Source organism: Ostrinia furnacalis, unplaced genomic scaffold (genome assembly GCF_004193835.3).
Source record: "Ostrinia furnacalis isolate ACB-3 unplaced genomic scaffold, ASM419383v2 OfSCF4979, whole genome shotgun sequence".
NCBI lineage: Eukaryota > Metazoa > Arthropoda > Insecta > Lepidoptera > Crambidae > Ostrinia > Ostrinia furnacalis.
Window position 1 is genome coordinate 245,468 of NW_021135218.1, and position 27,651 is coordinate 273,118.

The 27,651-nt window shown below is 37.4% G+C and overlaps 2 protein-coding genes across 4 annotated transcripts in view; one reads left to right on the plus strand and one right to left on the minus strand.

Moving 5' to 3' along the window:
* LOC114360373 (ring finger protein goliath) overlaps positions 1-16,816 on the minus strand; it is a 79,782-nt gene extending 62,966 nt beyond the window's left edge. For 2 of the 3 annotated variants that reach the window (XM_028315074.1, XM_028315076.1), the window contains exon 1: positions 16,512-16,816. The gene's annotated coding sequence lies outside the window, so the exon portion shown is untranslated. Of the gene's footprint in view, positions 1-16,507 lie in introns of all 3 variants that reach the window. The other variant, XM_028315075.1, reaches the window with a different exon arrangement.
* A 1,254-nt stretch (positions 16,817-18,070) lies between these two features.
* Positions 18,071-27,651, plus strand: part of msps (msps cytoskeleton-associated protein 5) — a 44,454-nt gene continuing 34,873 nt past the window's right edge. Inside the window, exons 1-7 of the mRNA XM_028315112.1 lie at positions 18,071-18,263; positions 19,410-19,672; positions 21,972-22,102; positions 22,462-22,706; positions 24,132-24,295; positions 24,631-24,869; positions 25,205-25,399. Of these exons, the coding sequence (XP_028170913.1) occupies positions 19,471-19,672; positions 21,972-22,102; positions 22,462-22,706; positions 24,132-24,295; positions 24,631-24,869; positions 25,205-25,399 (1,176 nt within the window). The 5' untranslated portion in view covers positions 18,071-18,263; positions 19,410-19,470. The remainder of the gene's footprint in view (positions 18,264-19,409; positions 19,673-21,971; positions 22,103-22,461; positions 22,707-24,131; positions 24,296-24,630; positions 24,870-25,204; positions 25,400-27,651) is intronic.

Below are 27,651 nucleotides of genomic sequence, written 5' to 3' on the forward strand. Positions count from 1 at the left end.
TAAAATAGGTGTTTTTAGTTTCAAATTGATCTGCAATTGTTTAGAATCATGTAAGATTTACTTTTTAACAGCTTTTATTGAACTTGTTATTATAAACTTTAATTTAACTTGCAATAAATGTGTGAATGTATGTTTGAGTAAAATCTTGGAAGCTGAATTAGAGCTACTTACTGCCAACCGATTGAGCTGAAATTTTGCATAGACATGTAACTCAGATGAGACTTCAATATAATGAGGTCATGGAGCTGATCTGATGAAAGAGACGGAAGGTAGCCATAGAAACTCTGTGACTAAACGATGTAACTCTGTCGAGTTTTGACTCATTTGATTGGTATTGACAAGTACTCTGGACTTGGATGATATCCAGGGTCTGATCTGAGGATGGAGCATAATTTTTACATCATCTGTCTCATCAAAGTTGCATAACATTGACTTGACGTTATCATCAGACAATCCTAAAAAGGAACATATTTCAAGTCACGAGTGCCCAAAGTGTCACCAGTGACACTCGAATTAATTGACGAAAATACTTATTACGATAGAAACATTTTAATAGTTTTATCGCACAATCTGAGAGATATATTACCGTAGCACACAGAAAACACAAAACAATACCAAAAAACTTGTTTTAAATAATATTTTCTTTTCTTGGAATGTGTCATGTCGGAGGTCGCGCGAATTCAAAATTTCAATTAATGTTTACAAAATCAAAAACCCTTTCGTGCGAGGCAAAGCAATTTTTTGGATATGTGACATATTCCAACATTTCACACACTTTTATTAATTTTCATAAATACCAATAAATGGCGCTGTAAAAAAAATATATACTCAAGTGTCATGAGTGACACCGGGGGTCTCAGGAGGTTACAGTGAAGTTAAATCTTCTTTTTAAGTTTTCAGTTATTTTTACAAGTAGGTCCGTACTCTGTATTCGTTTGGGTCAACCAAAAGTTGTCCACTGTTGGTCAAAGGATGCATAACAACGACCGGCCCTAACGCTGCGTGCAATCCAAGCAGTGGCGGCGTAGCATGGGTTGGCACCCGGGGCGATCACCCATGAATTGAAATAATATGTATGATTAATCGCATCCAAGCAGGAAAAGGTTTCAAGACCATTTATAATATTCGAATAACACTTTTGCTGATGATGAAGATAACGGACAATAATGGTGTTATGCCGATAAGAACAGCACAATCAAACAGTGAATCTTCGTGGAAGTGCTGAATCACTCGTGGCCCTGACCGACTTTTTACTTGGTAATTAAAACAAGTCAAAAGGTGAAACGTGACGTTTGTTTTTTTAGCAATTAAATTGATTGAATCCCAAAATATTTATTTTATTTTGAAAATCGTAGTTAAAGTTAAAATAAGACGGATTATTTTCGCAGATTGAATAAATTAGAACAGGCAAACAACTGGGTTTTGAATGTAATTACGTTAAAAATGATATTACCGACATCCAAGATGGCTTCAAAGGGAAAAGTCTATTCAACCTAAGTATGTTTATTATTCCGACGTTGTGTCAGAAATCTTATGACGATTGTTACAACAAGCGCCAGCACATCAATCTGCCACAAAAACAGTTTCCCTAGTGCATTTTATATCTGTTAGACAGTTGTCAGATAACAATCAGAAACTTTAACAGCAACTGTTTTACTGGGGCTTAGAGACGAAAATGGCTCAAGCGGTTCTTAAGAGTAGGCGCACACCGTTGATTTTTCGTCGGCCGATAGTTTAGTCGGGCAGTTGATCAGTATGGGCATGTATGGGAGTGCGCACACTACGCCGATTCGATTTGGTCGATTCTTCATACAATTTAAAATCGGGCACAACTATCGGCCGACGAAAAATCAACGGTGTGCGCCTACTCTTAAGTAAATGTATCATTATAAGCCCGGATACACGTCATTACGTTTAGGCACCTATTCATTTTAAACTCACCGCAACAACCTTGGCAATCATGACTAATTGGTCATTAGGATTAACAAATGTGTTGGTTTGGAAGCAGTCCAAATTACTTTCCTTCTTTAAGATTCTCTTAGACGGAAAAACTTGTGGCGCAATACCTTACTGTTACTTCCCTGGGTAATTGTATGGAAGAGATAAGCAATAAGACAGCTTAAATGTGCCGTTTTCTATCAATCTGCTTATGTGCAGTTTCTAAATTCAATAAAAAAAATTTACCTTAACCAAGTTCAAAATGCATGGAAAACTACTTGAGAATGCTAATGTCATTAATTACGATAAGGTTTATTTTTGTAATCCGAATTTACATTTTATTCCACTTATAGCGCGATTGTTTGACAAAACATACAATAAAAGTCAATTCAATCGTTTGACACGACGACACTTCAATAGTGTGTACTCAACTTTTGATTGAAGTGAGTAATTCAGTGCTATTCACAATTCATTCATAATCATCCTTCACTATCGTATTGACGCAAGAGTAGAAGGTTCTTACCACACAGCACTGTCTAATAAATTCAATTTTGTCGCACATTATTATTAAATTTTTAGCGTTTAGAGTCGCATCTCAAACTAATTTGAAAATTATAAATAACTTGAAAAAATCGAACTGCCTAAGGCGGGAATTGAACCCACGAATCGAATTGAATCCAGTGTCTAAGTAGCTCAGTTGGAAGAGCAGTCGCCCGGCAAGCGGAAGGTCGTGGGTTCAATTCCCGCCTTAGGCAGTTCGATTTTTTCAAGTTATTTATAATTTTCAAATTTGTCGCACATTGTTTCCATAACAAGATAAATTGACTATTTTAGTAACAACTATGATTTCACAAAAGAGCAATGTTTCTACAAAAGAACAATGAAAAAGTAAATGTAGGAAAATCCTATCCGCGTTTGTTCGGAACAGAAATCTTGTACACAACAATCCATATTTAAAACCGGATCTCTCTAAAGGTTAAAAATACTGGCGAGACGTCGAAATCTTTAATTACAGATTGAAGTCCATCGTATGTGTGTCTGTCGTGAATCGCATCCGCCTCTTTCATTTCAGAAAATAATGTATCGGTTTTGGATTTGACCGGTGATTCATTAAATCCATACCCTTGTCTTCACTTGCACTGCAAGGCTGAAGTGACTGCTAATTCATTCATTTGTAAAAATAGCTACCCATCATGTAGCTGTAAAAAATATTTAAATGAAGTTTGCCCATACCGATTCCATACAAGGAAATCTTATAGCCTCATCAGCCTTGTCTTATAGACATCATGAAAGCTCAGGTGCATAGTGCATGCATGCATGTATGCAAACGCGACCTTTCAATCTGCAAGTTGATTCATGTCATGTCTCCATTAGCCGTAGCAACCCGGATATGGAAAGGAAAGGTGTGGGTCCATTCCGCCTTGAGGTTGCCAACCTTTTCTCACAATCATAACTTACCGACCCTCCCAAGTTCACGCGGCAATAGAAACACGAGGTCGAAAGAGGTCGATAATACCCAACTGACGGCTGCATCACGTACGACCATTGTCTTGTTCCCTTCTTATTCTGACCTCTATGCACCAAGGAATAAGGACACAATGTGCACTTTGTTTTGGTCTGTTTCTTCTGTTACATCAGCAGCAGGAAGTTATGTAATCTGTGTAAATGAAGCACGTACGGTGACGTTTAGCAACTGTCAATGTTATGGGCAATGCCATGATTTGTGAACCTTGTATGCTGAATCTTGATAAAGGAAGCGATAGTGTCCGTCAGAGAAGCCGTTACCGAGAACTTTGTTGAAGTGGACGTCTGATCGACTATACGAGTACTATCGGCAAGTTTGTCTTTGCCTTTCATGTTTAGGGAATTTGAAAGTTTGACGGCAAACTGCAGTCTCTACACTCATACCAGTTACGTAATACATTATCTTTACGGGTCAATTTCGAGTGCACTTCAGAGAGCCTTGCAGGAACTATCGGCAGTTGCCGTACAACCATGTGCTATGCTTCTATCCCCTTGAATTTGTAAGGAAGCGGATGGAGCTAGATTAGTTACATGAAACCGCATATCCTTCCTTTGTAGTAGGTATAATTATGTCGTGTGACGATACACTTGTAACAGCTTAAATATTTTCTCACGAATTTAAGTAGGTACTCAGTATGGTACTTATTAAATTATCATATTTTAATACATAAATAGGACTGTGTAACAGCAAAACACATTTGGCTGCAGTTCGGGTGCATAGAGAAATTGGCAAAGAAAATATTAATTTGGCAAATATAGCTCAGACGATGACTGAAAATTACGAAAACAGTGAATTAAAGATAAATTTTATAAATAAATTATTAGTCTCGTCTCGATTTTGTACATAAGAAATAAATTGCTTACAACAGTGCTACACTTCCTACGGTGTTAGCATTGAATATAGATATTACAGATTATAATGACATGCATCGTAATTAAATAAGTACAAGTTGCGATCTAGGAAGGCATACAATGCAGATAAATAGTCCGACGAGGAAGGAAGTAAGGGCAAAGCTATTAAGAAGACAAACCCAACGGTTGCAGTTTGATTAAGTGGCGTGTCTGATGAAACTAAGAACTTATTTTCTAGCAGTTTCCATTGATTACTAACAACAAACAAGTAGAAAATCTTTAGTTCTTTACTCGATTTGTTTTTATTTTAAACTCTTCTGGGTATCTCTTTGTAAAAATGTCATAAACAAAAATTGGCAAACAAAGTAACGTGACGTTTCTATTTGAGCTGTGCCTTAATTATTGTTTAGAATACAAAACAATTGCACTAAGCTAAGACCAAAATAAATCGATTCTGACCCTACTGGTAGTGTAGTGCTAGTGAAATATTATGTAGATATTGGCGCCAATATTTGGTGCACACGTTATTTGGCTTTTCGGCGCCAAGCTTGGATCCAATACATAACCCAATGTGTGGACGTGCATTATGCACATTAGTTGGTACGTATGAATAATAATGAGCGATTAATTTACTCAGTTGGATCGCTTGCAGACGTGGTAGAGAGAACCGTGGCCAAGCGTAGGATTGTGTAATATACGAATGTGCACGTTATTAGTGGAACCGTCTCAAACAGATATGCTAATGAGAATATAACTAAACATGTATTTGCAAGCGTAATAAGCACGAGTAGTTTAAAAATCATTAACAATTCTATTAAAAAAAAGTGTAACATACAGGTTCGGTTGGCTTTTGAAGTATTCGATTCGATACATAACTTGAAATCCTATGTATTAAAAACCGGTTAATTACGAGAATATTCGTTGCGAATTTTGATATTTCTTATTAGGTTGTATTTTATAATTTATCATATTCATGCATGTCTAGTAGTCTACTTCCTATGGTGATACATTAATGAATCTTAGAAGGAAGAAACATAGAACAGTCAAGTTATTTCTTCTCTATGTATAGTTGCTTTATTGATAGTAAACACTTTATGCTAAATGTAGGTATAAATTACGGTAATGAATTTACATTTTACATCCTTATTTATATAGAAGTCGCTTGATTACATGTTCTTCATCTAACGAGGCAAATATCCGAGGAGCAATTTCTATGAAATAATAGGCAAGTCATTATAGACGCCATTAGGGTGAGGCTGACCATTTCTTAACTCGGTAGAAACTACTGCATCCGCGTCTGAAATTGTAATACACTAATTGCAAAAAATAATAAAGAAAATTAACATTCATAATAACGCAATAAAATGATGAACAAAGCAGTAGGTACTTATTTTATCAACACGAAAAGCCCGCTCTTTTCCTAATAAAATAAACCAGTTTAGTAAAAACACGAAAAGATAATGATATTATTATAATAGTTGACGGTAAAACCATGTTACTTAATAGCTCATTTAATTTGATCTGATATAATAAATTGGCAGTATTAATTTTCGCTAAATAAGTAAGTAAAGTATCTTAATACGTGTAATAATACTTAATCAAATGTTTTTTTAAATTATCGACCTTCTGTATTAAAGTTATTAAATAATAATGAAATATTACTTTGGTTGGGTGAATGAGCCAATTCTCACACATACGAGTAATGTTCTAAAACTAAATGAATACAAGTAACAAGTTATGAGAAGTTATGCTACACAGACGTAAGTACATAATGCTTTTTAGGTTGTCTATGTAATTCGAACGTGTTCCTTTCATTTACAAAGTCAGTGTACTCCTGCTTCAAAATATGTATACGGAAGAAATCTCGTTATCGTTGCTGCCATGTTGCATGTTGTCTGAAATATGCTCCTGATAGAAAGCGGTTTGGTTACACAGGTGTTCGGTAATAAATTCAACAAACTTTCCGATGTGTTAACGCTAATATTATATTATCTATAGAACAGTAGTGCATTGGTTACTTAATAACATTGTTCCAAGAAAAGAACATTCGTGAGAAGACTTGCGTTTAAAAATAATAATAAGTGCTACTTATGTTTGTTCTTGCAGTAATGCGTGCTAATTACGAATGAGTAAATGCGTGCTAATTACGAATGAGTAAAGATATTACAAACAAACAGCATAATAATGGGTGGAATTAGGAAAACCCTCGCCACACAATTTAAGTATTAACTAAAATGACGCGCGGATTTCATAAAAATGATACAGTAGGTACCTAACTTTATAGTATGTGTGTATTATGTATGCAAGACAGACTTTCTTTCGTCAATAAGCAATATCAATAACGTAATTTTATCAACATGTATGCATTTTAGAATAATCAAGCGGGCGGAAAAGTGCCAAGAACATTTAACGGTGCCATGCTAACTCAATAACAAAACAGAGGGCGTGAGTTTCGCTAGCGATTTTGATTTGTTGATCGGAAGATGCTAAAATGTAACTTATTTACAAAAAATCCTGGACAACGATTATAAAATGTAGTATAGCGACCTGACATACACATAATATTAATCATCAGGTCATTTATTAATCTACACTACAGGAACACGACCCTCTGCACCACATACCAGATGCAAATGGAGGATTTGGTCAACAGAAACGGAGCCTAAAAACTAAAAGCGTTGAGGACATCTTTAAGATTAACATTTTACGGCTGTATTGGATAGTTAAGTTATAAATATCTGGTCAAATTAGGAGTCCTATCACTCGCCATAACAACAATGGACATTTTAGCATCAAAGCACGGAGCTACTTAAGCATTCAAGGTCTTTCAACGCCTAGGTACATGGTTGTTTTCAATGTAATACTAATTTTATTGTAATACGACTGCATTTACAACCAATCTTAAACTCTATGTACTTACAAAATTTTGCTACTCCTTTATTACTATAATTTAAATTTGATGTATGGTGCAAACCCGAGAAACCGAAATCGCAATAGGTACACAGTACACATAAGTTACAGTTTTACAGCTTCAAGGATTAAAATAAAATAAAAAACCAATACTTAGCTTTTTTAATACATCTAGATTCTAGACTGTGCAAATAAAATTACCATGTGTAAGTATAATATGCCGCACGTGAATGTTAGTAATTATTTATTTACCATGCGTTGTGTTACTTTAGAATGTATTTTTTTTTGACAGGAGGCAAACGAGCAGACGGATCACCTGATGGTAAGTGATTACCGTCGCCCATAGACACCCGCAGACCCAGGGGTTTAAGTTTAACGTTTTTAAGGAAACCAAAAGGCAAATAATAGTATGACCAATATAGGACAGTCATAACATTCCAATTTTAACTCAGCCGTTTGCAATTTATAACTAAAAATATCACTCCCAATCTTTACTAAATTACGATAACAGCATTATGATGGGAGACATCTGCTACCGTTTATTTTTACTCGCCTCAAAACATCACGAACGTTTATTAAGAGCCCCCACGATGTATTAAAAAGTGCCCCACGCTAAGACTAGACATAAATAAACTCCGAGATGGTATACATTTGCGAGTATTTTATGGACTGGGGTTATGACAACACGCACTCTTTTTGACCCGACAATAAAAATAACATCAATGGCGACATCGTCATTTTAACAAAGCTCCTTAAATGGACAAAAAAATTAAGGACCTCACGAAAATGATATGGGAACATCATCTCTATTTCCCTTTGATCAAACAGGCAAATACAATAAGGTACTTAATTCCATTGAAATCCCATATTTACTTAATATTAAAAGTCACTAATTCGATATTTTATGATGACTCAGCATGCCCGTAACCTACCTACAGAGAATGGTTAAATTCAAACTCGTTTGACGTCGTGCTTGCTCCAGTGAAAGGATATTATCCTCTTATGACGCAATCTAAAGTTTAAGAGAATGTTGCAAAAAGATCTGCATTACCCACAATGATGTAGCAAATCAAATATGTATCATTAGAATGCATCATCACTGTCCTTCTTCATAAAAATTATCACACATGGTGCATCCTCATTGTCATACGTAGGTGTTTGCGACATTTCCTCACTTCTGAACCATGGACGACCGATGCAGCGTTTGTTTTATTCCAACAAAAGTTCCCTCGAGGTCGTCCAGCTTCCGGGCGGCCATATTTGTTTATTTATAGGCCGCAGGAAGTACCCAAACGTGTTTCTTAATCCTATGCGCGATCAGATGGAACCTTTCCTGGCAACACTTCCTTTTGTGACGGTGTTGCTAGTTAAAACAATAATTGATAAAAGATAAACACACCATACACCATTACCCGAAAAATTATAGGGCAAGCATCTAATAGGCTCTGTAAAAAACTTGAGTTCTTTGAGCTGTGTCGAAACTTCATATTAATTTTCTAGCTAGAGGAATATAAAGTTAAGACCCTGGAGTTAGAGTCATAATGGAAATCGTCAAGTGCATATTGGAATAAGTAGAGTCATTTCTTGTTGCAAGTACAGGCAAGGGAGAGTTAAAAAGGAACAAGTAGATAAGGTTAACGACTTCTCTGGCCAAGGGCAGTGTTAACGGTTTGTTTTGTACTATTTCTGCTGGCACGCCATTTCTCTTTGCTCTTGTAAACCAAAATCTTTAACTTGGCCACCGGCCACTTTCATCGTCATATTATTTACGCAATTTTCAACCTTCAGTGAATGCCAAGATGATGAGGCGAATTGAGATTTAGGTCGTTTGTACTTAATGATAACAGATTCGATCACATCACATGTCTTTGAAACTAAATAAACACTAAAATAAAACGGTTCAATCGTAAATATAGTCCTACCTACCACTTATAAGTCTTACATTTTATCAATAGTATTAGTCAATTAATGAAATAAGTCGTAAACTTTAGATTTGTTTGTTACTTTGGTTTGTTGTCATTCAATATTAACATCAACAATCAACATCCTCCTACGCCACTCTGACCGAAATGGATCGACATGATGCAACAACCGAACAAAACCGGCATCGTACAACATTGCACATTTTTGACGTCTGGTAATTCTCAGTCTAAATCCGGCCCAGGAAGTGCAGCGGCCACCCATCCCGATTGAAGTGGTGCTTCACCGAATTCGGTTAAGCCGAATCTGAAACGGGGCGAGTCGTTCAACTCTCATGATCAATGACCCGCGATAACTGTAACTGGGTTTGGAGTTTTATTGGGACATAACCAGCCAGCTGGCATTTAAATCATACCTAATTTATAAAGAGGTAATGTTTATGAGCATGTTTGTACGAAGCTAAGTAATCTCTGGATATTTTTCACCAGTAGAAAACTACATTAAGATTTCCACGTAAAAGGGACAAAAGATGGTTTGCTTATAAAACGATAAATAATTATTAGTTTATTTAACAGACACAGTTAGAGTTTGTCATTATACCCTACTGATTCTTTATTTTCTGGTATATAAAAATCCAGTATATTTTCTGGATCAACGACCGAGCCGTCAAGATCGGACTTGCTGATTCTTTTGGTATAAGAGGAAGTGTTCGTCAATGTCTTATGTTTATTTTTATCAGGGTTCGAAAATATCCGATATTTATTATAAATATCAAAATATCGGATATTTATGATATATATCCGATATATATCAACTTTGATATATATCAATTTTGTATGAAAGCCATACTATTATTTTATTGTATTATTTATGAATACTATTGCATATGTGTTACATAAACATGATTTTAATACTTAAAATGAGACAAATAAAGCAAAAACATAATTTTTCTTTTAAATACGGCAAAATCAACTAAAATTATAAAAATCTTATGTCAAAAAGTACAAATACAGTAACAAATTTTAAAAATTGATATATATCGTCAAAACCGGCTTGATATATATCGGATATATATCCGATATATATCTTGATATATATCCCTTGATATATATCCTCGAACCCTGATTTTTATTGCACGGAAATACGCTAACCACTCTCGCCGTGTGTGAGCCGCAATCGAAACCAGAAATTAGCACGACTTTTGCATACTTAAATTCGATTTCCTTATTCGTCATATAGGGTAATTGCGCCGGTTTTCCGTCCAGCACCTGTTTTCGTCCATTTGACCGACTTGCCACAAACAAATACGGAAAATTAGAATACAAACCTAACTTTCCGTGCAAGTTTGGACTTGTTACAATCTATAATATCTAAGTAACAGTTCTGCCTGCATGATAATGTAATTTGACAAGTAATAACTCCAAAAAAATCTACGGAAGTTGCTGCTGCACACAGGTGAATGGAAAACGTCGTCAAGTTAGAAAAAAAACGTGCCGGTAGGGAACTTTCATGGTATGTTTCATTACTGTTTTAGCTACTTTACGTAATTTTTTTGGCACGTATGTCTAATTATTAGCATAATAAACACTATTTTAAGGGTTTATTAAAGTTTTTGTATAGAAATCTTAGATAATTAAGTGGACTAATACTAGCATAACAATTTTACAAGATTTTGGTTTTCGTCCACGTGGACGGAAACCCTGACACCTAGTTAATATTTTTAATAATCATTTTACTTCAATGGACCTACAAAATACAATGTTTTTTCTTCCAATATGATCTTTATTGCTATTACATTAAACATTTTAGTTTACGTCCACTTTTTAACAGTGATAAACCCATAAAAACCGTTAAAAAGATGTGGACGAAAACAAAAAACAGCTTTAAACGTTGTTGTGTTTTCGTCCATGACGTCATGAGCAAGCACTGGGGTGGACGAAAACCAAAATTAGCTATTCCTGTAGATTAGTTTTCGTCCATTTGTCCTTCGACCTATTGAAATATTTTCCTAAATTTAGGTAAGAAACTTATTTAAATCTTTTTGATATCATTTGAAAGCTAACAAAATTACCTTTCAAATGATATACCACAATCCATAGTTACTGTATTGTAGAATTGGTTTTAAGTTAATAATTCAACTGCACCCTTTTTTCTACACAGTGGTCGAAAACTAGCGTACACTAGGACGAAAACTGATTTTTTTGGACGAAAACTAGTGAAATCGCCTCTTTTGCATAAAATATTTTTTATAAAAAAACCCGTGGTATTTACTTATTGTCATATAATATTAACGTAAAGTAGACTATATAAGGACTAAAATGACATATCATACATATGAGTAAGGGTATTTTAAGATATTCATTTCGCATCACAAAGTTGGCAACTCCGATAATTGGACGAAAACTAGCGCACTTACCCTACCTACTTCGCCTGAGGATGAAGACAATCGAATGCTTACTGCGTGATTTTTTCAAATGAATCTATCTAAACAGGACAAAGACATTTGACCCCAAACAATACAACCTTAGTTATCTTCCAATGGGTCTAGGTAACTGATACTTTCTCGGAATATGATCAAGCTCGTGCTTATGTTGTTTGTTTAGTAAATAGGTCAGTCTATAATAACAGTGAGGTATGGATGACGGCACATTAAGCCACTGAAGCGTCTTATTAAGTTACAATGGGTGCGATTTTGCATCAAGGCGACAGTAATATAGTGGCGTTTCTATAACACAAATAATATGATTAACAGTTTCCATAACTGATGGGCTTCTCGAACATGAGAGTGTTGAACACAATTATTATTATTATTTAAAACGTTTTGCGAATTTTAGAAACCACAACAACACCTAACACTAATACCATTCAAACTTGCATGCACCGTGCTCGTGCATGTGGTATTAATTAAATCAAAGTAATATGGAATCCTTAGTAAACTAGCCCACATGTGACAGACAGACCTAAATCCTATTACTGAAGAAGTGAGCAGGCGAGTGCGAGCACATGTTCGAAGCGTTCATTCATTATGCTTAATTGGATAAGTAAATGAGCACTAAGTATGCGAATTAGTTGCCTACGTCCCAAATGAGAATTAATAAAAGAAAACGTGATTAATAGACGCCTGACATGTTAAAGATTTTTATAGTCACATTGGGACGACTCATTTTGCGATGGAGGAAGGGTTAGGAACAGTTTACAGCAGTGGTTCCCAAAGTTGTCTGGGCTACGACTCATCTAATACAAGTTCCCAAACTCGGGACCCACCTATAGGACATTTCGCCCGCTGCCCAGCGGTTGGATGGGTAGGGTGGTGTGTCGTTCTACAGGCAGGGCCCACTCAATGTTCGCTCACGACCCACCTGGGTCGCGAGCGCGACCCATAGTTTGGGAAACCCCGGTTTACAGCATAGTGTAAAGTGGGCATAATTGGCTGCGATCTAATACAATTTTCATTTATTGTTAGGAAAAACAAAAGCCATGTCATGTCAATATTTCATTGCGTTAACCGGTATTTATCTAGACCAAAAACAATTCTCCTAAGCTGTGTCACACTTTATAATTTAAAATCAGTTCATTAGCAAGTCAGGCGACATTAATACTAACGCTTACGTCACAGAACGATCCTTGTGGTGGCGGAAGTCTGCTGCAACTATTTATCAATAAAGAATCGCATTCAACATGCATACTTTGCTATAAGAGTCCAGTGGTCCCAGCTTGTATGGCCGTGAATCATATTTGTAGGGATGTGCTGCGACACTTGAATGTAGACATCGATCCGAACAAAAGGAATAGTGAAAATAATAAAGAATAATTTAAAAAATTGAAAACGCAAGTACACATCGTCAGTGGAAAGGAAAAAAGACTAAAGCGCCAAAACCGTACTTGTGGGAAATGAGGATCAAAGTTTTTTTTTTACGAAAAAAATTCGTATCTCTTTTGATATTAATGTTAAACAGTTCTTTTAAAATGCAATCGTGTTCTTGATTTTTTGCCTAAATTTTAATGAAAACACCAGGTTTGTAGCTCTTTTAGATCGTAAAATAGGTGTCGCTTTAGAAAAAGAGTCATGAAAATTCATTAAATGTTAGTCAGGGTAAAACTGCTAACCTCCATTTATAATCAAATATCCAGCCACCAATAAGTGCTNAAAAAAACCCTTACGAGACACTTGTTGCAAAAACACTGAAAACACGTCGTTTTAGCAGCGACGAGGGCGGTGATTTTAGAAATACTTAAAATTTTCAGAGTGCTAAAGCGCCAAAAAAGTCATCGGATTGAGTTGAAACCTAGATAGATCGACGCAGAAAAAAAAATCCTATCCAACAATGTATATAACTCATTTTGGCCAAAATGGCGCTTTAGTCCTTTTTCCTTTCCACTGACGACATGTATTTCACTTGTCTTATTTATAATTTATTGATTTTACCATTAACCCACCAAGATTTTTACTATTCATTGATTGAATTAAACCTTCAAATCAATGGCTCCTGATTAAAATTTCTTAGCGATTAGAGTCGCTTCTCAAACTAAATCTTAAAAAGAACTTGAAATAATCTAACTGCCTAACGTCGGGAGTTCAGTTGGAAGAGCAGTCGCCCGGCAAGCGAAAGGTTGTGGGTTCGATTCCCGCTTTAGGCAGTTCGATTTTTTCAAGTTGTTTATTTAAAATGGTGGACATCACTGAATATCCTATTTTGTTTATGCTTGCCTTTGTTTTCGATAACATTGACATCAAAGTACAGCCCTAATTAAGTTCAAAGATGGCGGCTGCAGCAAACATGGTGCGGGTATTGCCCGATGCATTACTACGTGACGGAGCACACGTAACTTGTGCAATTTTAACTTTTAAGCTACCTGCCAGCTCAAGGAAAACTGGAAAACCAATTCAATTAAAGTGTGCGATTACAACTTAAAACTTCATCCGATTCTTAACACTATCTTCCAAGTTTGGAAAGTAGATATGAGTGGTTGAAAGGAAAATGATCAATTATTTGCAGCATTTGCATCTTCTGTAGTATTCGTAGGAAAGTTATTGTTTCCCTTCTATTGCGACAGCGTATTTAACTTCAAATTCGTCAGAATTATTTACTTCTACCAAATAAATTTTAATAACCCAATTAAAATCGAAGGCACGAACAGGTAAAGTGACGCATTTATAGTCACATAGGAGGAACATTTTTCAGACAGATTCCCAGAAAAAATCCTCAGACTTGGTAATGAGATATTTTTCTGGGAATATCGAGGCTAACGAAACTTTATGTCGCTATGTGATAAATAAGGCAGTAATCATCTATTTATTTTACAGGTAGGTCTGTACGATAAATATTTTCTTATTGAGACAACAAGCACTTATGCCAGTGTTTACTTTTGTGTGATACCTACCTACTTATGCATTAATGAATATTGTAGATTTTTCGTCATTGTCAGTTGGATGTTGATGGACAGTTTCGTACCTTGGATGTTCCATAAATGGACATTCTAAAACAAATAGGTACTTGAAGGACTTTTTAACTAAAAAAAAAGGTCATTGCAAAATTAGTCTAATTTTTTGAGCAGATGGGATCTCCATCCATCGCGGCGCAGGACACTGGTTTTAAGCTTCTCCGACCCTGGGGGCCCCTGTAAGTCGAGGGCCCCGTATCATTGATACGGTTGATATCGTTGATGCTGAAGCTACGCGCCTACGCCCCTGTTTAAATACCTATTACATTCGTACAAAAAACGTAAGTCATGTAAAGTAACATGACTAGACTGTATCCTGTCATTGTACCGATAATAGTGATAAATAGAACAAACCTAAATAAAGTTAAATTAATTACGATTTTGTTCAACAGGTGCTTAGCATGCACTCATTGCCTGCTTTGACATGAACACAATTAAATGATTATGGCATTCTGGGATTACGACAGTGAATTTTAACCTAATTACCAATACCACATCAATTTAACCTACCTAAATTGGCTAGAAACAAAAAGTTAATTGAATCGCCGGCGATACGGTAAAAACGAAAAACGTTGGAACTTGGAAACAAGGAAGTGGTGAAAATGCATTCCATCAACATTACTAAATAACTAGGACCTACCTGCCTGCCTACCTGAAGATTTTTGTTAATTTGAATATTCATCAATATTTTTTCAACACTGCATTTTATAGTTTCTTAGAACAAGATTACTTTGTGTTAATGATGAAAATACATGTTTAGTCCTTAAAATATTTATTTTCATCTAATGAAATAATAATGTTTTTTAACATAAACAGAACAAATAAATTGTGATAAATAATGTACACAGATAAAGACCATAAACATGTCTTAAATCTGTACTTTAATTTGATGTGATCTTATTTTAAATTAATTTTAATATTAGTGTTTATTATTTTGGATTTATTTATTTATTTAAAGGCACAACCATAGAAAAATTGAATACATGATGATCACTATCACATTTTAAATTAAAATGATAAGAAAGGCACACAGTAGAGCACACAGAAATTACATCAAACAAAGATACTGCTATGATGCCCAAAAAACTGGTTTCCTTTTCAAAACTAGTTTGAGTTCAAACATGGTAAGTAGAAAGTAGGACCTACCTACTAGTTTGTTATGATTATATAGCAGTACAGTAACTTAAGTCATCCTGATGAGTCTTGGAACAGCTGATTAAATTATGTACAGATTGTATGTGACACTTATTTTAATATACATATTGACTGAATGTTTATTCTACAGTAAATAAAAATTAACACTTTTCCTATACCTAGGCAAAACGAAAATACCTAAAATTTTAAGCTACTAGTTTTTGGACATAATAGTCTCAATATTTTGGTAAGAAAAGCCTATAAATTGTACCTACATGCATAGATTCATGGAAATAAGTCAATACATTTTGTTTTTAAAACCACTAGGCATTATTTAAGTAGGTAGGTAGGTAGGTATGTGGTAGGTATTTAATTTACATGATTGTATTCCAAATTCTGGCCCTTTTTTTCGTTACAAAGCTTTCACAAGTAAGGTAGGTGAGTATTTTTTACCATATTTTTTGCTTTGTAACTAGCAATGTAGGAAAATATATGTAACTCCTTTCAATATAATTTACTCCACAAAGACTATTCCTTTGTTGTGCTATGTAAATACTGACTTGCTCTGAGAAATCGAGTTAAATTTGAAATTTAAAGTAAATGAATATTTAACAAATATCAAAACAGCTAAGCTAAAATACAAAAACTAAGGAAATCCTCACCAAAGTATTTACATACCCACCTACCTACTGTTTTAGGATGTTACAAGAAATTTGCGGTCACCTCAATGAGAAAATAACGAAGAACACATTATTATAATAGTAAATACGAGAAAAGAGCAACGTACTTACAATATGAAGCATACTATGCCCAAGCAGCTGGTAGAAACTCTCTATTATCGCAATATTTTGCCCCAACACCGAATACAAACACAACACTATTTATAGTCTATTTTCCATAAAATACACGTCTATGTCCTTATTTTTCCATTCAAATAAAACTTTTGATGCACAAAAATAAAGCAAAAACGATTCTATATCAAGATAATCGTATAAAACAGTCTTTATCTACAATATTGCGAACGCACAGTAGTCACGATAAAAACGTAACACACGTCTCGTTCGCAGGTGCTCGCAAAACTGTTTGATATTTTTTTCTTGAAATGACGGCGACGAAGCGTTGTTGCGTTTCCGGCGCATGATTTTTTTTAATGATACGATACAAGCAAAGACATCTAAACTAAAAACAGACAGGCCATAACCTAAGGCCATAATCAATTTAAACTTCGAATGAATATTGAATACTGATCGAGCAGCTGATTAGTGGTATGATGATGAGTCATTTTGTTTGTTTAATCCTGTGCATAATTCATTTTTTTGTGTGTGTATTATGTTTATGTTATAAATCAATGTGTTACATTTAATTAGAACTAGTAATTTATCATATAACTTCTCCAGTTCTAGTTAAAAAACTCAGTGGTGAAATAGTTTAGGTTCAATGCCGTTATTGTAGTCTATGGTAAAAAATTAAAATTGCCATATCAATGAAATTTCTACATTTGGGTAGGATAAATGCTGCTGCTAAATTGTTACATATTTAGGTGGGTAGATTATAACATCACACTGATATGTACTGACTGAGTTGAGAGTCGTCGATCTGTCTGGTGACGGTCGCGCGCGGGAGGTGTCTGTATGCTGGCGGCGCAGAACCTGTGGTTTCGAAACTTTGTAGTCACAAGTTCAAATATCATCAAATACATCGCTTTTGATTAAATATTAGAAAATGAATGTGTGCAAGCGCGACAAAAAGCGCATGTCCGTCAACACTCAATCAACAGACTACGCATTGTTTGTCAGACAAACGCCCGATTTCACAAACATTACTATGAAGTCTCACAGTGAGCGTGGACGCACAGGGTGACAAACGAACAAATTACAGAACTCTATTCAACACTGTGCGTTCCATTTGCTGCTTCACTTTAAGCAAGCATCGTTTGCGTATATATACGGGCGAAAACCTCATAAAGCTCAAACAAATCGTTGCTTGTGTTGTGTTGATTGCCTCAAGTGACGCTGCGCAACCTATTGTTAAATGCATAGAATCAATATAAATTCCAAAATTTTAATTGTGATATCTGTCTTCTTCTTCTTCTTTGGTTTATGGCGATGAACTTGCGTTTTTTCGCCACTGAGGGCACACTATTCCGCCAATGTCACGTGCGCAGCTTTTACACAGTGTGGTTATAAAAATAAATAATTTTGTAGCTGCAATTTAAGCAAATTTAAATACCTAAAACAAACAGACATCACAAATAAGACAACACAATACATGAAAATAAAATATAAACAGAAGTGATATCTGTCAAAAAGAAAGATGACATTTGTACATTTGGTAGATAAAAATACTGTTCCTCTGGCAACATTTTCCGTCCATTTTCATTTCGCAAACTCAAAAAAACGACGACGGAAAAGAAAAAGGCAGTTCTTTTTGTCGGTTACAATAAATCTTTTCTTTAGATAATGTGACTCATTTACTGTTTATCCTGTCAGTGCTTAATTAATAAAGTTTTGTCGCGAAGACTCGGCGAAGATAGGTTTATAACGGTAAGTTTCGTGACATTTGATTTTATTGTTTGTAAAGTGAGAAAGTGACCGTTGCGGACCTCGTAGCCGCTGCAGATGCGATCTAGTTTCACATTTCACCTTTTATTGGGCACATCTATAAATGAACCAGCTCGTAATTAACTATTTGTTCCGCATTAATACGGCCAACTGGTCTTATTGAGATTTATAGGGAATTGTTATTGAATCATCATTTTTCCATTGTAATATACAAAGATTTCGTGTTTATAGCCTGATAACATCAACGCCCACGCCGAAAAGAAAGTGGGCTCAGTAATAGAAAGATTTATTTATTAATAAGGTAGACTGACGTCTGCATATTGCATGTTCGCGGTTTGCCAATTTATTGTTAATTAATGTTCAGTATGTTAAGTAGTTACGTTTAGTCTGGACTCGTCGACGTACGTAAAACAATTAATTTACCTTGAACTTACTAGGGAAACTGCATTAAGGTCATTTGACTTGTTTTACAAAATAATACATACACAGTAAAAATTCAGGGCTAACAAGCATCCTTATAAAGGCAATAACTTGAGAATGATAGGTTACAATAATTTGTTTATGTGCATGTATAGTGTGATCAACATGACGTGTAGCTGGTGAAGTAAAATAGTGCTTTTTGTATCGCAGTATTGTTTATTTATAAGAGATCATTTTAAAACATTGATTGATGTGTGTTCTAATGAATATTTTAATAGCTTTGTACAATGAATTGAATTAATATTTGAAAGACACCTGTAATACTTAATTGACTTTATATGCCTCATAAATAAGTTTTTGTGTCATTAGATGCAGATTGCACATTAATAAATTGTTATAAATTACGTCTGCTGTATGTTTTCTCTGTATTTATAATAAAAATAAAAAATAAAAATAAAATTCATTTATTTCAGGCCAGGGCCCATAAAATTTCAATAATAATAATAATTGCATTAAATAATTAAAATCAAATTAAAATCACATTAAATCAATAAAAATAATAATAATGGAGACAAATAAATTAAATTAAAAATTAAATTGAAAATTAAATTAAACATTAAAATAATAAATAAAATTACAATCTAAATTTAATAATGAAAATATTTTATTTTAAAACAGAATACAACTGAAAGTTTTTATTTGTTGTAGAGAAGAAAAAAAAATTGACAAAGACAGCTGAATAGTTAATTAAAACTGACAAACCTTCAAAATGGAGGATGAGAATGAGTATAAGAAGTTGCCGACCGACGACAAGTGTGTCCACAAATTATGGAAAGCCCGATTGGCAGGGTATGAAGAAGCCATCAAACTATTCAATCAGATTGATGATGAAAAATCACCGGAGTGGAACAAATACCTGGGACTGATTAAGAAGTTTGTCACAGACAGCAATGCAGTGGCACAGGAAAGAGGTAATTTAATCATTATATCTTTGACATGTATTTTTGCATGGTAGAATTATAAACATCTTCAAAACCAAGTAGGTAACCATTTGATTACTTTCAAATCTGGAAAGTGAAAGAAAATAACTTTTTCAAAAGAACATAAATATTTTTTCATTGCCACTTTTGCTTAAATATCTAGTTAGTATGATTCAGTGCATAAAAATATTATAATTGTAAATATTTTTTTCAAGTAAAATAGCTAATTTATATTAAAATTCCAATGCGTTAAATCTTTTCTAGCAGTTGGTTTTCTAAACATAAAGCCACTAAGAAAGTGACTAGGAAATCCTACTTGAGTTGTAAATAAATCAACAAGGTTATGCATTTATTTAGTATAGATAGTGCACATAGTATACCTGTTCCATGTACAGGGACAGCACCTCAAGCTAAGCACTAGGATCTTATGTACTTATAATACAGATGAATTTGCAATAAAAATGTAAAGTCTGTAGTTCTGTTGTCTGTACCAGTCAATTGAAATGTCTAGGCGACTTCCTACTTTACTTTCATAGAATCTTGATCCATCTATTATGATCTAATCCAGTGGTTCTTAAACGGTGGTTCCTGGAGGCATTCCAAGTGGTCCGCGAAGACGTCGTAATAAACAAGTGACGTGACGTGATGAGTCGAGTAAACACAACGCAAACGGCGCACAGTGGGCGAGTAATCGACCTCCCCTTTCATAGGATTTTGAAAAAAAAAAAAAGTGGTCCCTGACTAGATAGAAATTTGGTAAAATGGTCCCTCGTGACTTAAAGGTTAAGTAAGAACCACTGATCTAATCTAATGATTTAGGTTCATACATTTTTTTATGCATGCAGGATTTCATACAAGTTTAAAGAAATGAACCCTTTATAAAATTACTTACCTATCTGTTTTTTTGACAGTATGTTGCATGAAATTTTTACAAATAGTAATTAACCATTGAGCATTATAGGACTGATTTAGTTAATTTAGTGAATTCTGGAGGAAGTTAAGTATTAGTAGATAGTGATTTAGTAGGTTTTCATAAAATTCATTAAGGCAGGGAATATGAAAATTTTATTTAATATGATGTGGATAGGTAATAGTTTATTTTTATTCTTTTAAGTAAGAACAAAACTAAATCTTAATTCACAAATATCTAGAAACAACAAAATACATTTTGCTGTCCAACAGTTCATTGAAGCATAACTTACTTCATATTGTAATTTATTCAGAATTGTATTGATATTAATAATTGACAATCAATTACGCGAGTAGTGGCGAGCATTCGTTTTCATTTGAGTAATAGGAGGTAGGTTTCAATTTTTAATCAATATTTCTTCAATAATACACTTTTGGCCTGGCAGTCTGTGCTTAGTATTTCACTACTGTAGAATATGCTGTGATGGGATTTATAAAGGGAATCATGCACTTCATGTTGAGTTTTACTTGACTAATTTAATTGTACATTTATATGCCAATGCGTAATTTCATCAATCTGACAGAGCCCTTCCAAACTTAGTGGTGAGGAAAGAAAGGGCTCATGAAAAAAGGTTATCATTTTGACTGTTATTTTTCGTTTCAGCCAAATGACGTCCACTGCTGGACAAAGGCCTCCCCCAAGGTTTTCCATAATGAAAGGTCCTGCGCTACCCGCATCCAGGCTCTTCCCGCGACCTTTACCAGATCATTTGATATTATCATGATGTTTTTTTTACTTCAAAGTCAAATTTACAACGTTTTTAGCTTATTAAAGAGATCGGCATAATCCGACAGCACGTTTATTCGCGGCGGAGACGTGTTGTATGGCATCCACACGTGCTTACCACAAGGGATTATAATGAGCATGTCTGTTGCCATATCTAATTATAAAAACACCTCTATTTTCACGTGGACTTTTGGCAGATTATTTCAATTAAAAGATTTATTTAGACAGAACATTTAAGACACATTCATGCGCCGTAACAAGATTATAAAACCGCGCCACGCTCAAAACTATTTTCATTCTCAGGCGTAAATTATTTAATGTTATAAATATTAAAATTCTACAAATCATAAGTTATTGTAATGTTGGTCCGTTTCTTCTTCTTCTCGTGACCTTCACCATATTGTCGGTCCACCTAGTGGGAGGTCTGCCCATCACAGTACATCTTCCGGCCCGTGGTCGCCACTCGAGAACTTTTATCCATCCATCAGTTCTACGAACTATGTGCCCCACTTAGATAGAGTAGCTTCAATTGTATTAAAAAGCCTCAATGTCCTTGAGATTGAATCAGGATTCAGGTCGATGTAAACTTTCTAGGTCTGGAGGCAGCACTGGTGTTCGTAGAAAATTGCGGACATGCCGGCAAGACGGCCGGCGAGGTGATGTCAGGCATCGTTGCCAAGTGCATAGCCGCGCCCAAAACGAAGACTAAAGACCTTGCTTTGCAGGTAAGATATATTTTTAAAGGTCTGAACGTGTGAACACGAGCGTAAGAGGGTAGCATGTTAAAATATGCTAACAACTTATTAATCTACCAGTTAGTACCTACATTATCAACAAAACGGTTTTATTCATTTGCAACTGCACTAATTTAGGACCCCAACTTAGACTGATGCTACTAAAAGGTGTTGAAACTTGTGCCAGATTTCTTAATTAAATCAGATAAAACGACGCTGCTTTTATGTTATTAGACGGTTGTTTAAATTCTGTGTAGGATGTCCCCTCTGTCTGTCCCACATATTGGCACTATAATTTGTACCCTATTCACTTCATCGAAAACCAATGAGAATTTTCTAACTGTTCACAGGTGACACTAATGTACGTAGAGATAGAAAAACACGAAGTAGTCGAAGAGGAACTCCTAAAAGGCATGGAGCATAAGAACCCTAAGATTGTGTCGGCCTGCACCGCGGCCTTGAACACGGCCCTCAAGCAGTTCGGCAACAAAGTCATAGCCATCAAGCCTATGGTGAAGAAGATACCGATACTGTTGGCAGACAGGGACAAAGGCGTGAGGGACGAGATGAAAGCGCTGGTCGTTGAGATGCACAGGTTTGTTGGTTATTTACTTGGTTGCCTTGTGTAGTGCATGTGACCTTGCCTTGAGGATTTGTGCGTCTTTGTTAAATGAAACATCTTTGGTTTCGGCCGATTTTTTTTTGTTGGGATCGACCTATAAGACCATTTATAGTCTCATCTCTCGTGTGATGTTGTTTGTGTGGACTAGAAACTTCTCTGTACGAGTTATTCTCCGCGATATTGTTATTCCAAATAAATAAAAAAAAAACAAAGATTCGATAATTTGGATTAAGAAAACTTAAGCCTCTAAAAATTTAAACAATGCACCTCATTGAACTCTATTTTTCAGTGTAAATAATTAGTATAATCAGTTGAGCTATTGTACATTATTTTCCATGGGACAGTGACCTAGATTTCTCTTATGGTCTCCTATTGTTACGCTGTCTAAGAGGAAGTTTGCAATTATTTTTCAATTTAGACGCCTACAATTACTTATAAGAGTAGTACAAATCATAGCTTCCAAATAAAATATGAATGCTTTTATGTACATTGTTTTCTCTCTGTAAACTTAAGACGGTTTTTAGAATTTAGGTCGTTTGATTTCATATCTTGATTAACGAATAATTAGCATCTTATGCAGTCATTCTTAACTATCGCTGCGATACCCACGCCGTTTTTGTTTATAAACTGTCTGCTCTTGTAAAATCGCCTGAATATTCGTAACTGAGAAAAGGTTCTCTGTTGAGAAAACTACCCTCATTTAAATGAAACAGTTACCTCAAGGTGGTCATTTGTTCGTTCGTTCGTTTCGTTCGTTTCAGCCGAAAGACGTCCACTGCTGGACAAAGGCCTCCCCCAAGGATTTCCACAAAGACCGGTCCTGCGCCGCTTGCATCCAGGTACTTCCCGCGACCTTCACCAGATCGTTGGTCCACCTAGTGGGAGGCCTGCCCAAGTCTCAAGTCAAAAGTATTTGACCAGTGTGTGTTGCCAGTGATGGTGTATGGCTCTGAGACGTGGTCGCTTACTGTGGGCCTCATAAGAAGGCTCAAGGTCACCCAAAGAGCGATGGAGCGTGCTATGCTCGGAGTTTCCCTGCGTGATCGAATCAGAAATGAGGAGATCCGTAGGAGAACCAGAGTGACTGACATAGCCCGCAGAATCGCTAAAATCAAGTGGCAGTGGGCGGGGCACATAGCTCGAAGAGCTGATGGCCGCTGGGGCAGGAAAGTTCTTGAGTGGCGACCACGAGCTGGAAGACGTAGCGTGGGCAGGCCTCCCACTAGGTGGACCGACGATCTGGTGAAGGTCGCGGGAAGTACCTGGATGCAAGGTCATTTGTACCTAAATTTTATTATGAATCGGCAAAAAGGCTAAGGGTTGGTGTTGCATGTGAGGCAGTCAAAATCGCGCTTTAGATATACTCCTCCTTTTAGATGTTTGATTCCGTCATTGCAGATGGATCGGTGCCGCCATAGAGCCTCACATCGCCTCTCTCCAAGCGGTGGTGCAGCAAGAACTCCGCGAATCCTTCAGCGCGGGCGGCGGCGCTTCGCCCACCAGATACCTGCGGTCCCAGCAGCACAGGGTCCGAGACACAGCTACTGCTGATTCCACTGATGGTTAGTATCCCTACAGCGATCGTAGCAGATGGATGAGTGACGTCAGAGAGCCACACATCAAGATCCTGTGCAATAAGAACTTCCGAGGGTATTTACAATTAATTGAAGTGATTTCTTTTAAATGAGCGTGAGGACGAAATTTGTCTTCGAGATTTCTTATACAAGTCCGACGGCTTCACTATTTTTCTAGCTCAAATAATAAATCATTTTTAAAGCAACTGCAAATCTAACTTAACGATCAGTGATTTTTTATTTAAAATTGTAGTTGTCAAATAACGATTTTTTCTTTCGTTCTTTCAATGAATAAGGGGGATAAATGTAAGTTTAATTCTCAGGCGCGGCCGAAGATGAAGACGCCGAGACAGGCGGTGGTGACTCTGGTGACATGGACCCATACGACCTCTTAGACCCCGTGGAGATCCTCTCCAAGATCCCCAAAGACTTCTACGACAAATTGGAGGCGAAGAAATGGCAAGAGAGAAAAGAGGCCCTAGACTCTCTGGACAATCTGCTCAAAAGCGCACCCAAATTGGAACCGGGAGATTACGCTGATCTGGTTCGAGCTTTGAAAAAGGTCAGTGTTAATAATTATAAATTAAGTCTGAATTCAATTAATATTCTATTAGTAATTATTACCTACCTCAGCCTCACATAGTATTTATTTATTCAAAAATTACCACCAGAATATTGTGTATCTTATCTACATTTTCCGAGAGATGGTTTCTTGAATAGAGACCTATTTTTTTTAGATTTATCACTGCGTTCAGCTAAGCTTGTGTTAGGAGCGGATTCACCATTCAACGCTGTAACTAACGGCCTTCGAATCTGTTTGCATAGTCGTCGCCTTTTGACTTCCGTTCAAATCAACTTGAATTCTATTCTTTTCACTAATAAGGTCGTATCTCGCAGGTGATATCCAAAGACACGAACGTCATGCTAGTCGCGCTCGGCGGGCGTCTGCTCGGCGCATTAGCCCTGGGTCTACGCGGGCGCTTCCAGCCTTATGCCGTCGCCTGCGTGCAGGCCATCCTTGACAAGTTCAAGGAGAAGAAGACCAACGTGGTGGCTGCACTACGGGAGGCCATCGACGCTATATACCCTTGCGTGAGTCAACTATAAGTCTAAAGCCTGGTCTGTGAGCACGTAGAATTTTGTCCAATGACCCTAAGCTACCCATCCTTATCGCTCGCGCGCAATTATATTGCTGTCGCGACTGTGCGACGGGCGCCCGCAGTGAGTGTGCGAGCGCGACAGCAACATAATTACGCGTGAGCGACAAGAATGGGCAGCTCGGGGTCATTGGACAAAATTCTACGTACTCGCGGTCCAGACTATATACGTGACAAGGAGCACCCCTATATGATGCGTGTTAGCGTTGGAACTGCGCGGGCGCTTCCAGCCTTATGCCGTCGCGTGCGTGCAGGCCATCCTTGACAAGTTCAAGGAGAAGAAGACCAACGTGGTGGCTGCACTACGGGAGGCCATCGACGCTATCTACCCTTGCGTGAGTGAAGTCATCATCATCATCATCATCATCATTTCAGACATAGGACGTCCACTGCTGAACATAGGCCTCCCCCAATGCTTTCCATGTTGATCGATTGGTAGCGGCCTGCGTCCAGCGCTTCCCTGCTACCTTTACGATGTCGTCGGTCCACCTTGTAGATGGACGTCCCACGCTGCGTTTTCCGGTACGCGGTACGCGGTGAAGTATAAGTCGATATACGTGACAAGGAGCATCCCTATATGATGCGCATTAGCGCTGGGTCTGCGCGGGCGCTTCCAGCCTTATGCCGTCGCCTGCGTGCAGGCCATCCTCGACAAGTTCAAGGAGAAGAAGACTTAACGCGGTGGCTGCACTACGGGAGGCCATCGACGCTATCTACCCTTGCGTGAGTCAACTATAAGTCTAAAGCCCGGTCTGTGAGCACGTAGAATTTTGTCCAATGACCCCAAGCTACCCATCCTTATCGCTCGTGCGCAATTATATTGCTGTCGCGACTGTGCGACGGGCGCCCGCAGTGAGTGTGCGAGCGCAACAGCAACATAATTAAGCGCGAGCGATAAGGATGCGTAGCTTGGGGTCATTCGACAAAATTCTACGTACTCGCGGACCAGACTATATACGTGACAAGGAGCACCCCTATATGATGCGTGTTAGCGCTTGGTTTACGCGGGCGCTTCCAGCCTTATGCCGTCGCGTGCGTGCAGGCCATCCTCGACAAGTTCCAGGAGAAGAAGACTAACGTGGTGGCTGCACTACGGGAGGCCATCGACGCTATCTACCCTTGCGTGAGTGAAGTCATCATCATTTCAGCCATAGGACGTCCACTGCTGAACATAGGCCTCCCCCAATGCTTTCCATGTTGATTGATTGGTAGCGGCCTGCGTCCAGCGCTTCCCTGCTATCTTTACGATGTCGTCGGTCCACCTTGTAGGTGGATGTCCCACGCTGCGTTTTCCGGTACGCGTGAGTGAAGTATAAGTCGATATACGTGACAAGAATCATCCCTATATGATGCGCGTTAGCGCTGGGTCTGCGCGGGCGCTTCCAACCTTATGCCGTCGCCTGCGTGCAGGCCATCCTCGACAAGTTCAAAGAGAAGAAGACTAACGTGGTGGCTGCACTACGGGAGGCCATCGACGCTATCTACCCTTGCGTGAGTCAACTATAAGTCTAAAGCCCGGTCTGTGGGCACGTAGAATTTTGTCCAATGACCCCAAGCTACCCATCCTTATCGTTCGCGCGCAATTATATTGCTGTCGCGACTGTGCGACAGGCGCCCGCAGTGAGTGTGCGAACGTGACAGCAACATAATTACGCGTGAGCGACAAGGATGGGCAGCTCGGGGTCATTGGACAAAATTCTACGTACTCGCGGACCAGACTATATACGTGACAAGGAGCACCCCTATATGATGCGTGTTAGCGTTGGAACTGCGCGGGCGCTTCCAGCCTTATGCCGTCGCGTGCGTGCAGGCCATCCTTGACAAGTTCAAGGAGAAGAAGACCAACGTGGTGGCTGCACTACGGGAGGCCATCGACGCTATATACCCTTGCGTGAGTGTACTATAAGTCGATATACGTGACAAAGAGCATCCCTATAATCTGATGCGGGTTAGCGTTGGGTCTGCGTGGGCGCTTCCAGCCTTACGCCGTCGCCTGCGTGCAGGCCATCCTCGACAAGTTCAAGGAGAAGAAGACCAACGTGGTGGCTGCACTACGGGAGGCTATCGACGCTATATACCCTTGCGTAAGTCAACTATAAGTCTAAAGCCTGGTCTGTGAGCACGTAGAATTTTGTCCAATGACCCTAAGCTACCCATCCTTATCGCTCGCGCGCAATTATATTGCTG